Source organism: Sinocyclocheilus grahami, unplaced genomic scaffold (assembly GCF_001515645.1).
Source record: "Sinocyclocheilus grahami isolate Dianchi unplaced genomic scaffold, SAMN03320097.WGS_v1.1 scaffold17.1, whole genome shotgun sequence".
Taxonomy (NCBI): Eukaryota; Metazoa; Chordata; class Actinopteri; order Cypriniformes; family Cyprinidae; genus Sinocyclocheilus; species Sinocyclocheilus grahami.
Genome location: NW_015505196.1, coordinates 2,814,458 through 2,830,156, shown reverse-complemented (window position 1 = coordinate 2,830,156; position 15,699 = coordinate 2,814,458). Strand labels below are relative to the sequence as shown.

The window sequence follows — 15,699 nt, the reverse complement described above, 5'->3', positions numbered from 1 at the left end:
TAAATTATACAAATTCATCATACTGACTTGATTTTACTAGAGATTAACAATTGTCCACACCACAAGAGGAATCGAATGAGAGACAGCTGTAGAGACAATTGTAGAATGGTACTGGGCAACTGAGAGCCATTACAGAAAAGGTGACAAACTTATTTAGCATTAGAAGCACGTCTTTATTTACATGCAGTTATGTAGTAAGTAAGGAAGTAGGGAAATATCTGTGCAGCTAGAACCAAAGAAAAAGACACGGGACCTTATACTTCAGCAAATAGTTGACAATGAAACAACACATTTCCGTTCACACAAATCTTTCTTACATAATTTAATCTCACATTACATCCAAGGGACGAATTACTCCAGAATGTATTTATGAAGGAATAATTTGATAAGTTCATTCATCAATTCAAAATACACATTCAGATAGAAACACACTGGGGCTGTAAGCAACTAATATGTCCTTGTGTCTAAATAACTGCTTTTCACTATGCACCCATCAAGATTCATTTTATCTCAATAAATCAAATCAAGTCATACTCACCATTGCCATTCCGTTTCCTTATATTTTATTATTAAACATATATTTACAATTTAAGTTACATTGTTCATAATAATTACTAAATTAAATTAGAATAACAATACATATCAGCAAAATATAGAAATATACATTTATCATTCCTGTGCAAATCTATCAAAATATTCCATATTCTCATGTGCAGTGACTACAGTAATTGTTGTATCCTCCAGTCCTCCAGGTGTCGCTGAACACACAACCGCTACTTTTGTCTGTTTAGATTCGACCCACAAAAAAGAAGCAGCTGTTACTAGCAAAGTTTAGGTTACAATTTTTCGCCGGCGAGTAAATAATACATTTAAACAGATTTACTAACCTTGTATACCTTGGAAGTGGTGTAAGGATGATAGCAGACAGATCTATGAGTAACTGACGAGGATCAAGAGTAATGGACAGTAAGTAGAGGATTCTTCCTTTGTAGTTTTGCGCTTTTGTTGGTGTTGATAACGGGATGTTCGACTCTTTAAATCTTAAGCCAAACTCGTAAAATTAGCAGTAGACATTTTGCGTCAAAACAGCTGCTAGTTTCAAACACGTAAAGGGTGTTTATTTTAGTATCATTCTTAAAGTTGCGTTTCGTATGTAACGGGTTACTTTATAGTGTGCAAGATGTAGATTGTTTGGGGTGGACGCACACTATCTGTTGTTAAGAACAAGCGGAAGAGCGTGTCAGTCACATGCTTCCTAGAGGCAATTACTCTGTCACACTCAGCTATTTATTCTACATCTAAACCTGAATCTGCCTTAAAACACCCTTTAACATTTTTTAGTAAAGTTAAATAAATAATAAAAACAAAAAAGTTAATTTTTGCATTTTCCTTATAAAACACTTCCTTACTGTACTTATAAAATGTTGTAAACCATTCGATTTGAAATGGTCTGTACATTAGCTACATTGAGCAGCTTTGATCTAAAGAAGAGAATGTTGTTTGCTCTCCTTTCCTAATAGTTTGGTGGTTGGTTTTCAGATGTAAAAAAATAAATACAATTCATTATTGTACATTGTAAAGGGATTTTATAGGGCAGTCAATGCACCACACTGCATTATGAGAAATATAGTGGGCAGAGTGTAGAAGATCAGTAACTAAACTAAGATGTTTACCAACTTCACAGTGCTTGCAAGTTAACACCCAAGCAATATCTGAGGGCCTGTAGCAATGGGGACACCGTTCACAATCGATGACGCGTTCGTCCTGGAGGGGGAGGAGGAAGGTGTGGTGCCTGGAGAGGATGTGGGGGACAGGAAGGGGAGAGAGAAGGATGGCGGGGGAGAGATGACGTTTGGACCTCTTTCTTTTGCCAAAACACAAACTTCTGGACCCACTGGCACTCCTGAACACAGTAATCTGAAATATCAGGTCAGGTGTTTACATGTACGCCGCTTTTCTTTTTGAGGGTGTTTTACATGCAAACGTGACTGAACTTTATTTTGTGTTTACCCACAGAACCTGGAAAATGAAGATGCCTTAAGTGGCACTGTGAACTCTTCTTTCAATAACTTCTTCAAAATCAGGTTTGGCAGTTCACACTTTTAGTTTTGAACATTCTCAAAGCAAGGAAATTAACCGGATGTAATAATATGAGCAGCATAGTACAAAATGAAGGATGGGTTGCACCTTCATTAGATTTAATTAAGCAGAGTTTAACATTAATGTAGAAACGGTTGGTTTAGGTTTTAATTCAAGGTATGTTGCACCACTTAAAGTTGGCATTAAAAATCAGTAATTAAACTCACTTGAGATTTAAAACCTTAATATGTAATAAACAGCAATTGTCAGCGATGATGGATTTGCCAGTGTAAAGTACATTTTCCACTGTTATTATTATTGTATTATAATGATACAATAAAGATTGTATTATTATTATGTTATAATTATATTATAATGATAGAATGCTGACAGATTAAAAAAGCAGGATAAAAAAATTGAAGCAGGGCTTACAAATCTCACAAAACATGAAACATATTTATTGTATAAATTAAGAAAGCAGAAAGTCAAAAAGGAAAAATGATTTCTTGTTGAACTGGTACTGTCTAAAAACAAGTGGATATATTTTTGATTTGTCCAATTTTTAATGTCAAGAGACAATGGTTTATATTAGGAAAAACTTTTACTCCATTTTTGTATGACTCAGAATTCACAAGTAACATTAAACTGACATTTAGTAATAATTAAATAAATAAATAATTTATTTATTAAATGGCAAAATGGTTATCATTTATTACAATACAATGTTACAGTCAACAATGAAAAAAATAAGTCTTATTTATTGATTTATTTATTGATTGAATGGGGCAAGGCCAGTGAAAATTTTTCCAGGTCAAGTAAAAAATTGAAACCACTGGCCAAACCGGGCCAGTAGAAAATTTCCTTAGCGTTGAGTCCTGTCAATATGATCAAAATCACTATCATAACACTTGTACACAGATCTGTAGAACACGTAGGTTACATAATGATATTTTAAAAATAAAACTTAAAATATATACTTGAAAAGAAAACAGGATGACTTTGAATAGCATCATTGTAAAATTGTAAAAAAAAAAAGAGCTGAGCAAGTCTTGCACATGTATTTCCTCGTCTGAGAGTGACTTCCTGCTTTAACAGGAAGTAATGGATACCAAAAAAAGGTAGAAATATATGTATGTGAAAGGAGAATGTATGTGTGTGAGAGAGAGTAGAAATGCACGTGTGTGAAAGGAGAATGTAAGTGTGTGAAAGCAGAAATGCATGTATGTGAAAGGAGAATGTATGTGTGTGAGAGAGAGTAGAAATGCACGTGTGTGAAAGGAGAATGTAAGTGTGTGAAAGCAGAAATGCATGTATGTGAAAGGAGAATGTATGTGTGTGAGAGAGAGTAGAAATGCACGTGTGTGAAAGGAGAATGTAAGTGTGTGAAAGCAGAAATGCATGTATGTGAAAGGAGAATGTATGTGTGTGAGAGAGAGTAGAAATGCACGTGTGTGAAAGGAGAATGTAAGTGTGTGAAAGCAGAAATGCATGTATGTGAAAGGAGAATGTAAGTATGTGAGAGTGCCAGAATGAATTATGGCTTGTACGGCCCCTCATAGTTTTCAGTAGCAGTAGTAGTTTTAAATTATTTAAATTATAGATTTCCAATTGTAGAAATTTAAACGGCAAGTTTATCCCAGTTAATCATTGGTAAAAATGCCAGTTTTGATCCGTGTAGCTGCTGTGGTAAAATCTAGTTGTCAGTTGTTAGAAATGGCAGATTTTAAATGGCGTAAATAACAACGGTTTGTTTCTTTTTACTATTTTTTAATACACCTAGGATATTTTTTAAATTGCTAGTCCAGCATCTTAATTGTTTATTAGACAACAAGTGACCAACTGCCAAACAAACAAGCCATTAAATAGCCAACTAAAAGAAATAAAAAATTTCGCTTAGCTTTTTTTGATGTAGAAGTATGAAGCCTGATGTCAAGCCTTGTGTCTGTCTGTGTTCCAGTGATCCTGCTACTCTGTCCTACTGCAGCTCTCAGTGGTCATTCAGCACACTCAGCTCAGTCACACAGCTGTCTGCTCACTGCTGCGGGTAACACACCTCTGTTTACAGATTTCCAGATGAGATTTTAAGCTGATATGAACTAAAATCACTCTGGTCGGCTAAATTAAAATAGTTTTTCCTTTCCTCATTCTGTGTTCTCTGTGGATTGTTCCCAGCTGGACGTCTCACCCGCTGGTGAAGAAGAACAGACGAGTCGTTCTTGCCTCATTCCTCCTCTTAATCACTGGAGTTGGTAAGACTATCATACCTTTTGTGATGTTTTTGATCATAATAAGTACTACAGATCTCAGGGGGAAGGTGTCTGGGAACTGATGTTTCTGTTTGACTTGTAAAGTGCTGTCTTTGTTTATCTTGCTGTCAACTCTGATCTTGAGCATAGATGGTAAATTCAAATGTACTGTCAGCTCTTTAGTTAACGTATTATCTCTCCCCTTCCTATCTTCCCCCTCCCTGTTCCTCCTGCCTATCAGCTTTGATCTTTACAGGCATTGTCATACAGTTAAACCCTCACGCAGGTAAGACCTGTCACGTTGGCATTGGTTGTAAATAACTATGAGATGTGAGCAGGATTGCTTTAGCACACAAACTTGTACAGCTAATTATAAGTGATATAATCACTTAAATCAGTGCTCTGAATGCCTTAAAACAAAAATAATACAAAAATAACACCACCTTCTGACATAATCTAAATCACCAGTTGGTTTTATGTCAGTTTTGTCCAGCAGAATTATGTAACCCATGTATTTATGCCTTTTTTTTAGGTGTTTCAGGTGCAATTTTCTTTGTCCCTGGATTTCTTCTCTTCATTCCTGGTGGTAAGATCTAATGTGTAATTAATATAAGCTTTTTTTTATAGAGTCAGATTTCCCAGTGTAAATATCAGTAGTGGATTTGGGACCTTAGATAATATAGTTTTATGAATTGTGAAGTTGTCATAGTGTAATCCATGCAATGGAAGAACATGGCTTCAACAGACAGCATTGCTTAAAGAAAACCGCTAGAGATAAACAGCAAAATAATTCTTGCTCTTCCTTTTTTTTGTTTCAGTCTATCACGTGATCTATATAAGCTGTGCAGTCCGGGGACGAAGAGGATTCAAGTTCTTTTATTTGCCGTACTTTGAGAAGTAAACGTTTTTTCTTCGCATCATCCAGACTAGTGGTCTGGATTGCCCACTATTTCAAACCCCCTAAAATGAAGTAAGGGGATGACCTACTTTTACAACCTCAGTTACTAATGGTTTTCTAAGCAATTTCTTCTTCATTTTGGTAAAAGCCAGTCTGTACACAGCTCTAAGTATAACCTCTACAGAAAAACAACAACTGTGATTTAGGAGTGCAACAATATACAATCATACTTCAAAAGAAAGCACTGACTGTAATAAAGAAATAGTTCACACAAAAATTAGCTAAAAATGTACTCACTCGCAGGACATCCAAGATGGAGATGTCTTTTTTTTATTCATCGGAACAGATTTGGAGAAAGCACATCACTTGATCACCAGTGGATCCTCTTTTATGAATAGTCCAGTCTATCGATTAATGTCTTGTAAAGAGAAAATCTGCTTGTTTGTATTAAACAAATCCGTCATTAAGGTGTTTTAACTTCAAACCGCCGCTTCTGGCAATAATTCATAATAATGCTTCTTCGGGTGAAAACGTCCATCCCCTGTTGTCCTCTCACATCAAAATCCGCTGTGACGTGCGTTTAGAACCGTTTTTGACACTTTTTGCTTGTTAATGGTGCTTGACCTGTGCACATTTCTCTCCCAATTCAGTTTTTAACCTTAAACCGCTGTATCCAGTTAAAATACGAGTCATCTGTCCATAATATTGCTTTCTCCAGTGAGGATGTCTCATCTGAAGCAGGAGAGAAATATGCACAGATCAAGCACTGTTTACAAACGAAGGGCAACAGGGGATGGACTTTTTACCGAGAAAGCGCTATTGAAGATACAAACTTATCTACATCTTGGATGGCTTGAGGGAGAGTCATTTTTTGTTTGTTTGTTTTCATTTTTGGGTGAACTATTCTTTTAAAACATCGAGTATACAGAATTTGAAGTTACATCTGATTGAGATGTTTTAGATCAGTTGTGCTACAGTGTTGTTACAGGTTCTCAATTCAGTGAAACATACTTGGAATTCAGCAAGGAGTATTATAATAAGCTTGTTATAGGTGTACAAAGTTTTGTCAGGAATATAGCACAATTAATAACATGAAAATGTACACCTTTAGCCTTGTATAATACAAATGAAATCATAGACAAAACAAATGACATGAAGAATGAAAATCTCAATAGGAGAAACCCAAGAATGCAATTTGTCATTTAGGCCATACAGTCCGAGTTGTATAGCATTTTGACTTATCCCTTCTATTGTAAAATCAAGGTAAGATGCAGCAACAAGTGATTTGCTTTTCTACTGCACATTCATCTTTTTAATTAGTACCACTACTAACTCTTTGAACCACTGTTTTAATGTACATTATACAAAAACAAATGAGTACTGAAAAGATTTTGTATTGTGTAATTTTTTAATCATTATGACACTACAATAAACCTGTTTTTATATTTGCTTTTAAATTTCTGTGCTGCAGTTGTTCATTATGCAAATTAGTGACTGTTGCATAAAAAGTTAATACAAAAACTAAAGCAAAAATCTCCTTACGTTGAAACAACAAGTTAATACACAACTCTAATCAGTGAGTCTATGTTCAAGTATTAAAGTGTCCTACGGACATGGGAGAGCTAAACCTCAAGTAAAACAATGTTTCCAGGCAGACAGTTCAATAATTCTGTCGTTCTGAATTGACGAACATGTCAAATTTGCTAAATCAATGATAATTTCATATGAAAATGTACTAAACCTTAAGCATTTATTTAAGAAAACTCTCAATATTGTGCTACAGTACTCTGTAGAAAAATATACATGCAAATTCCCCAGTAACGCTTCTATTTCATTCTTTGTTTAATTACATCTGCTGTCAACAAGTATGAAATGTCACTCCAATGCAAAATCAATACAAGCATATTCTCCCAATGCTGCATTATTACTAGCTTACACTGACAACTTCTGTGATCAAGTGTCACATTCGTGAGGTAGTTATACAAGTTACATATTACAAGTTAACACAGTTATGAGAATGAGGTAGTGTGTTGCAAAATATTTCAGAAATATAATACTATAACGGATTCAGATAGCATGGAACTCGGTTTGGTTTTAAAAGCTGAACACGAATACAAGAAAATATTTGAGGGAAATCTTGCACCTGAGAGTACTTGATTAATGTTTAATAATGGGTTGTAGGTATATCAGCTAGACAGCAGCAGGTTGTAAAGCATCTTCACTGTAGTGTTTTGTGTTTTGCAACAGAGAGGTCCACAGCTTTAGCGATCACACTTGCCTGAGAAGTCAGGCTGCTGGTGAGATCTGGTGAGGGGGAAGTGCTTGAGGGTTCTTTGTCTGTGACTTTTTGGAAATTAAACAGGCAGGGGAACCATGGAGGAGTGTTGTATGCAAATAGGGGCGTGTCCTCTCTGCAGCTGGTCACTTTGAAATTGATTTTTGTTGATGTGAAAACGGTGTTTGGTGAGGACTGAGCTGAGGATGGGATCCTTAACACAGAATTACATGCTGATCTTTGTGAAGCTTTTAAAGACAAGTCCTGGGGAAGCTGCAGGGGGAAGTTAACACTCTTAGCACAAAATAAATGACCAAATTGGCTATGGCTTGATAACAAAATGTTTTATTTTTGTAAATCTAAGTACACTACCGTTCAAAGGTTTGGATTCAGTACGATTTTTTAAAATGTTTTTGATTTTATGCTCACCAGCACTGCATTTATTTTAAAATTAATAATAAAAAAAAAACATTAAAAACAATAACATTGTGAAATATTATTTCAACTTAAAATAACTTAACTTAATTTTTTAAATATATTTTAAAATGTAATTTATTCATGTGATGGCAAAGCTGAACTTTCACCAGCCATTACTTCACGCTTCAGTGTCACATGATGATTCAGAAATCATTCCAATATGCTGATTTGGTTCTCAAGAAACATTTGTCATCGTCAATATTGACCACAATTGTGCTGCTTCATATTGTTGTGGAAATCATGATACATGTTATTCGGGATTCTCTTTGAATAAAATGTGTCTTTACTGTCACTTGTGATCAATTTAATGCAGCATTCATGTTTGGTCACACTTTAGTGTGGAGATCCATTCTCACTATTAACTATGACTTTTGCTCTATAATCTCTGTTTATTAATAGCAGTTGCGAAGTTTAGGTATGAGGTAGGATTAAGGGATCTAAAATATGGTTATGCTGAATAAGGCATTAAAGGGGTCATGAACTGCCTTTTTTATTTTGTACTGTTCTCTAAGGTCCACTTCTAAATGTTAAGATTTTAACATCAAAAAACAATTTAGAAGTAATAGTCTATTTTCTGTCCTGTTTTTGACTCGCCTTATCAGAACGCTCTGTTTGAATAGATGTGGCGGATTGTAGACTTGGAAGTAAAGACCCACTGCTATGATTGGCTAACACTTGTGTATGTTTGACAGTGACATTTCTCATAGATGGATGCTGCTGTGATTTAGGTCAAAAATGCATAAATACTCAGTACATATCAAACAATCTGTTTAACAGAGAAACATTGGTGTCCACGTAATAAAAACAGTTACTGACACTTGTGTTGCGACATTACTATCGGTTACAATATAGCTGGCACAGCACCATCCTTTAGTTTCAATCTTTCTGAAAATCCTGCATCAAATTGTGCATTGTTTGTAAATGAATCCGTGGTAAAATGAACTGAACATAGGACCGAGTTCTTACTGACTCAATCTTTATCGTTTGGTTTCTGTGTAGACCTGCACGTTCGCCTCTCTTGTTATTTACACTACATGCGCGAATCAGTGGGAGGGCCTAAATTGGCAGTGATGTAGAAGCAGGCCTTGATCATCTTCTGCGGAGGTGGTGCTTAGCCACACTATTACATCATAGAGTTGTACATTCCACAAGCTGTCGTTTTGGCAGACTGCCTTCAATATAAGCTGTTTTTAGACTAACGAGAATGTTTTAAGTTCTGAAACTTACTGGATGTTTTTATAGTACAATGACCTCTTAAATGTCAAAAGATCAAGGGAATTTTGTTGTCTCAGTTCATGACCCCTTTAATATGTGCTTTATAAGTACTAATAAACAGCCAATATGCATGCTAATAAGTAACTAGTTAATAGAGACAATTAGTCCTTAAAGGGGTCCTATTATGCTTTTTCCACTTTAGTTATTCTGTAATGTTGCTGTCTGAGCATAAAAACGATCTGTGAAGTTACAAAGCTCAAAGTCCAATTCAAAAGGAGACATTTTATTTAACATAAATCACTTTTCAAAAACTACAACGAACGACTCGCTTGGACTACAGCGCATATTTTCCGGGATTTGTGATATCACAAATATCAACGAATGGGATGAGACCTGGTTGAGCTGCACTAGAGAAAGCAACGAGTGTTATCACTATGTCGGAGATACGCTAGCTTTCCCAAGGCAGGCGAACTTAGAGTGGTTACAATCATCTGGGTTTAAATCACACTCAAATTGATTTGATTTTGACACAATATTTACACTGAAGCTGGCAGGCGGCTATGGTAAGGGGCATGACATTTCCCGACCAGGCGCCGAGTGTTGCCAATCACAACACACACTGGCCCAGCTAACCAATCACAACACACACTGGCCCAGCTAACCAATCACAGCACATTTCGTATTTCAGAAGGCGGGCCTTCATTTGATACAGGAACTATTCGAGCCGTTCATGCCAGACTGGGGAGAGAGGTGTTGTAATATTGTAAAATATGTGAAAAATAATGTGTTTTTCGAACAACCTAGTATGAGAGCCTGTTCTAGTACACCCCCAAAACAAGATCAAGACTTTGTAAAAGGGCACAATAGGACCCTTTAAAATAAAGTGTTTTTAAAAAAAAACAATCATACTGAACCCAAGTTTTTGAATGGTAGTGTATTTGCTGTAATGGACTTCTACCTAAAACAGTTTCTTAAGATCTAAGAGCTTAAGTCGTATTTAAGAAAATGAAAGGGAAAGTTGCATTTTAAAAAGGAAGATATCCTTCCTTGGAATGTTTTCTCCATTTACATCCATACCTGTACTAAGTCTTCCTCACTGTATGTGCTCTCTGTGTCACTCTCTGTTGAGAAAACCCCCCCCAGAATAAAATTCATAAATTATATCCAGCTGTGCTTGTGACCAACAATAACATAATGCAGTAATAGTAACAGTAATATGCAATTTATCATTCATGTGGTGAACACAGCACAAAGACAGTAGAGCTGAAAGCAAAAAAGGACCCTACCACTGTAGGAAGAAACATGGGAGTCCTGGAGAGGCAGACACACTTCAGTGGAGCTAAACGCAGGTTCTGCATTCTCCGTTGCCACCTCAACAACTGCACACACGTCAGGTAATTCAGCTACAGCCATCTCCCTCACAGATGACATGGGCACAGGGGAGCACTCCTGCTCTGCGTTGATGAATAAGCATGTATGATTTAGAAATTTTATCATTAACATTTCTACTAAAATACATTTTATTTATTTGGGCTAACATTTTGGTAACATATTACCAAATAAGCATTTGGGTACTTAAAAAGAACAATAGTTCACCCAAAAATTAAAATTCTGTCACCCTGCAGTTGTTCCAAACCTGTATGAGTTTGTTTCTTCTGCTGAGCATAAAAGAAGATATTCTGAAGAATGTGAATAACCAAACAGTTGTTGGTACCTACTGACTTCCATACTACAGAAACAATACTATGGAAGTCAATTGGGAACAGATACTGTTTGGTTACCAAGTTTCGTCAAAATACCTTCTTTTAAAAAGAAACACATACAGGTTTGTAAAAATTTGAGGATGAGTAAATGACAGAATTTTCATTTTTGGATAAACTGTCCCTTTAAGCCACCCTTAAGTAAAATATATAAATAACAAATGTCATAAAATGTGAAATTATTTGGCATTTACTTTAAAGACAGATATCTATTAGCAAAACAGTTCAGAAAAATAAGTTTTTTTTTACACAAATACATCACATTGAGACCAGTTGGTTAAAAATGCAATGAAAGTTTAAATAAAAGTTGGTTCTGAGTTTTAGCATCATTTGTTTATGAATACCACTTTTTAAATAAAAAAAATGTATTACATTTAATCCAATGCAATGGACTACATGCATTTAAAGGGGTCATATGATGCGATTTCAAGTTTTCCTTTTCACTGTGTCTGTCACACGACTCTGTTCCCCTTTCGGGCTCGGTCTTTACATTTATTTTGGAAGATGAAGCTCGCGATTATAGTAAGGGGTGTTACATTTCCGACGAGTGCTTGCGGTGTTCGGCCAATCACAATGCACTGGGTCAGCTGGCCAATCAGAGCAGTGTGCGCTTCTCTGAAGGAGGGACTTTGTAGAAAACAATGCGTTTGAGAGAGGCGGGGCATAGAGGACCTACAATAATGTACAGTATTTGAAAAATAATGTGTTTTTTGAACATTAAAGCATGTCAACATATTCTGTTACACCAAATACACAAAATAATGATCTTTAAAAAAGCATCATATGACCCCTTTAAGTGTGGCTTGAATGTCAAAATATGTTTTGGGACCACTATAGATAAATAAGTTAATTTTCTAATGCTGCCTCCATTATTGCCTTGTTATTTATTTGGACAGTAAAAAAATGCATGATTTGGTTAATTACCAGTAAATAGCACAGTGCTGTCCGGTGTAGTTTCTTCCATTAAATTCTCTTCACTTTGTTCTTTTGTCATTTTATATTTTCTGGGAATGCCAGCTTTCCGTTTCTGAAAAACCCTCTAAGGAATCAAACATAGGTGTGAGCTGATTTGCTATACTCAGAAATGTGCACTGTTGTTTTGAGTGTAGATTCATGCATTCCTACTTTTGCTCTTTGCTCCAGGTCCATCTTTTTCTTCCCTGAAAAAAGACAATATGCATTTAGAAAATCTTAAAAGCCATCATTAGAATTTCTACACCAGAATAAAATGATGTACATCGACATTAATAAGTACAGTATATGAGCAAAAATGCTATGGAATGACATGGGATTTTTTTCTAAATAGTATTTAATTAATGACTGTAATTACCTTTCTTAACAGCTTTTTCATATGAGGAAAGCAATCTGTACATTCTGAAGGCATTGCTTCCTCTCTTCATGCTTTTATCTTTCACTTCCTCAATGTCTGGTAGAGAATTCATAGCACAGCGGAAATTTGCCTTCCACGTCTTAGGGTCTGGTTTGTCAATACCTGGACGATACTTTCCTGTATGAAACAATTCAGTAACAACTGAATCAAAATATTATACAACAAAATGGAGTTACAAACCAATAGAACCAACAGAAATACATTCAAAGCTGTATACAAAAGCAGAATCAACTCGAATGCATGGTACAATTTTCACCTTTAAAGCAGTTAGCCTCATTCTTTATACAAGAGACAATGAGCAACAGCTCTTTCAACAGCTACCTGTGTGAATGGCCCAGTTCATAAATAAAGGTGCATCCTTTTCTAAATCCCATCCATGTCTGGCTGCATGCATCCATGGTATCTGAAATATCTTTTTCTCCTGTTAATAGAAACATTTTAATAGTGTACTATTACTCAATCCATGTACAATGAGTTGAGTAACATTTCAAGCATACTTAAAATTACAAGATAATTTTCACAATGTATTAGTAAAGACACAAACTGCCACGAGTCACATGTTCAAAATTAACGTACACAGATATAAAGTTCTGTACTATAAAACTCTGCACATGACATGAAATTAAGAATTCTTTCCCATGGCTTATTCATTCATTCATAAATAAATATTTATTACATGGCTCTCTGGAATACTTGATTCTGATTGGTCAGTTGTGACATTATTGGTCAGTGCGTTATTCCCCAATAATAACTGTCATCATTAGCAACATTGGGGCTCTACTAGGGGTGTGCGATATATATCGTCTGCGATAATATCGTAATTGTTGTTTTAACGATGTGCGATTTGACATTGTCGAGTATTTTGCAAAAACCATTCAAAACATCCCTACAGAGCGCACGCATACATTACGTGAAGTCTAGACTAGTGCGTGTGCGCATTTAGTGTGTTTTCTTTCACTGCATGATTCAGTCTATTAAAATGCATTTAGAATGATCACAAATTCAAGACATGATGGCAGAAAATTTATATATTTATACCACTTCATATAGTTATTCAATTTCACACGAAGAGTGCCGTTTTTCTCCAAAAATTACCATGATTATAAATGTGACCTACTGGCGGTTTTAATTTCACATTTCGGCTTTTTCTTTCTTTCGATTTTTTCATGTTTTAAATAATTTCAAATATAAGTATTCAATGTTTTATGTTTAATATATCAAAACATTATTTATGCATTTGTAATTGCAGGTTAAATGCATTCATGTCTTGCATTAAACAAAATACATGTGTGTAAATACATCTAAATGCCACTTCAGATGCAGCTTCTGTGTTGATTTAATTTGCTTGGTAACAGCCCAAATGTCTTATTATTCTAATTCCCTGATTAAATGTAAGAATTTGACTCAAAAGATAATGGACACTTTTAGAACAAATGGCTTTATAAAAGGTAAAAATGCCCATAAAATGCAAAAATCAGTTAAAACTTATGGGAGAAGATAAATTTCTATCAGTATGAACTGACCACCACACAGAATATGAAGAATATTAAAAACATTAGGAGTCAGCTGTCTTCGGCAGTCCTTAAGGTACCAGCACAATAACACACTCAGCAAAATATCGTCTAATTATCGTTATCGATAAAATCCCAGAAACTATAGAGATATAATTTTTTGTCAATATCGCACACCCCTAGGCTCTACACTTACTTTAAACTTTAAAAATTTTGGAGCACGTTCAAAATTTTAGGAGAACCTTCTAATCAATGATCCAAAATTTTATCAAAAAGTAGCCTTCCCATTACGAGGTGATATTTGACTCCTCTAACTTTATTAAAATTATGTCATCTTTTGTCAAATTCTTAAAAAAGATATATTTTATAAGCTTTTTAAAATTTTTAATTAAAACGACAGAATAAGAACAAGTAGAATAAGAAACATAAGTTACCAATCAAATTAAATCAGTATTAACAAAATTAATTTGTAGAGGTGGCACAGAAGAACACAGAAGTGTCTTGGTGTACTTTCAGACATTTAATGAGGCTCAGAGGTGGCATGAGCGCAATTAAATCCATAAATTCATGATGAGATTAATGTTTTAAATATAAAATTTTGAATATAGAAATATTAAATGATTTAAATAACTGAAAAGATACTTTAAAAATGAAACTAAAACTGCCAGCAGGTGGAGGCAAGTCACTGATTTGATCCAGTAGCCCCTCACAGCAGAACAAAGATCCAGGGGGTGTGGTTGGATCCACATCTAGGGGGTGGAGATGGTAGGTTTAGGGGTGGAGACGGGTGGGTTTAGGGATCTGGGGGTGGAGACGGGTAGGTTTAGATATATGTAAGGTGGGAGGAGTTGGATCTGGATCCAACCTTGCCCCCTGGATCTTGTACTCTGCAGTGAGGACCATCTCATTTTATCACTGAATCATTCATTCAATTGATTCATTCGAACGGCTGATTCATTCAGGAATGAAGCAAGTGACTGTCTTTATGAATGGGTAATCATGAATCACTGACTCACTAGATTCGTTTAAAAACACTGCTGTGTTTGAATGGAGATGCGATGTCTTTGTTTTAAACTATTTTCGACGATGAAATAGAGCAAAATCAGTCAATAGTGTTATAGTCAGACAATGTAAGTCACTTAATATTAACTTCTTGTTTATTGAAATGTTGTATTAAATCTGTATCACATTTACACACTCCCTTAAAATTCAAAAGCTGTCACTCATCATCTTAGTTCATCGCGAGCTCACATTTATAATCAATGAAGCTCTCTACACTGCGCAATGAGTCTCTTATTTACACCCTGTCTACACTTTGCTTATGAAAGGATTCGTGAGATATGTCTGTGATACATTACTCATCGCTGCAAAAACATGTAGAAACCTTTGAAGCTACCCTGAGCTCCAATGCTCTCTTTAGTTTCATTCAAAACCCAATTGCTTCAGGCCTGCGGTAATACTGTCAAAGTGTTCCACTTGTTGCCAGAATGATTGTTTTGTATGCTGCAATAGATTTAAGATAATAAACAGGTACAATTTTACAATGCTTTCTTTTTACATTTTCTGTCCTCATCTTTATTTATGTAGTGAAAAGCTGTGTCATTGGTGAATAGTGATATGACTGTACATTATGCCTTAAATGTCTGTCTTGTCTGAATTTTGTCTGTTCAAAGCCATTTGTTAGGAACTGCTTTTCTTTGTAGAAGCCTTGCGTTTAAAGAGCCAATAAAATATTTAATTTCAAATCCTTATTTCGAGGCTAATTATTTACCTGTGTGGCAAGCGAGTCAGGTAATAGCCGGTTGTTATTACAGAATAAACCCCTTCAGTGTGATGCAAGATTTATAC

General features: G+C 35.3%; 2 protein-coding genes across 4 annotated transcripts in view; one reads left to right on the top strand and one right to left on the bottom strand.

The window, feature by feature from the left end:
• Window positions 1-762: 762 nt before the first annotated feature.
• tmem134 (transmembrane protein 134) lies at window positions 763-5,527 on the top strand. The gene is made up of 8 exons (XM_016232357.1): window positions 763-966; window positions 1,685-1,929; window positions 2,017-2,084; window positions 4,037-4,123; window positions 4,252-4,328; window positions 4,567-4,611; window positions 4,858-4,911; window positions 5,144-5,527. The coding sequence occupies exons 2-8, from the start codon at window positions 1,729-1,731 to the stop codon at window positions 5,224-5,226; spliced, it is 615 nt and encodes a 204-aa protein (XP_016087843.1). The 5' UTR covers window positions 763-966; window positions 1,685-1,728; the 3' UTR covers window positions 5,227-5,527.
• Window positions 5,528-5,974: 447 nt separating this feature from the next.
• The window catches only part of irf2a (interferon regulatory factor 2a), an 11,789-nt gene continuing 2,064 nt past the window's right edge, over window positions 5,975-15,699 (bottom strand). For all 3 annotated transcript variants that reach the window (XM_016232303.1, XM_016232293.1, XM_016232283.1), the window contains 7 exons: window positions 12,662-12,761; window positions 12,281-12,457; window positions 12,076-12,110; window positions 11,875-11,989; window positions 10,477-10,644; window positions 10,268-10,311; window positions 5,975-7,771 (listed from right to left, as the gene is read on the bottom strand). In XM_016232303.1, coding sequence (XP_016087789.1) covers window positions 7,442-7,771; window positions 10,268-10,311; window positions 10,477-10,644; window positions 11,875-11,989; window positions 12,076-12,110; window positions 12,281-12,457; window positions 12,662-12,761 — 969 coding nt within the window. In that variant the 3' untranslated portion in view covers window positions 5,975-7,441. The remainder of the gene's footprint in view (window positions 7,772-10,267; window positions 10,312-10,476; window positions 10,645-11,874; window positions 11,990-12,075; window positions 12,111-12,280; window positions 12,458-12,661; window positions 12,762-15,699) is intronic.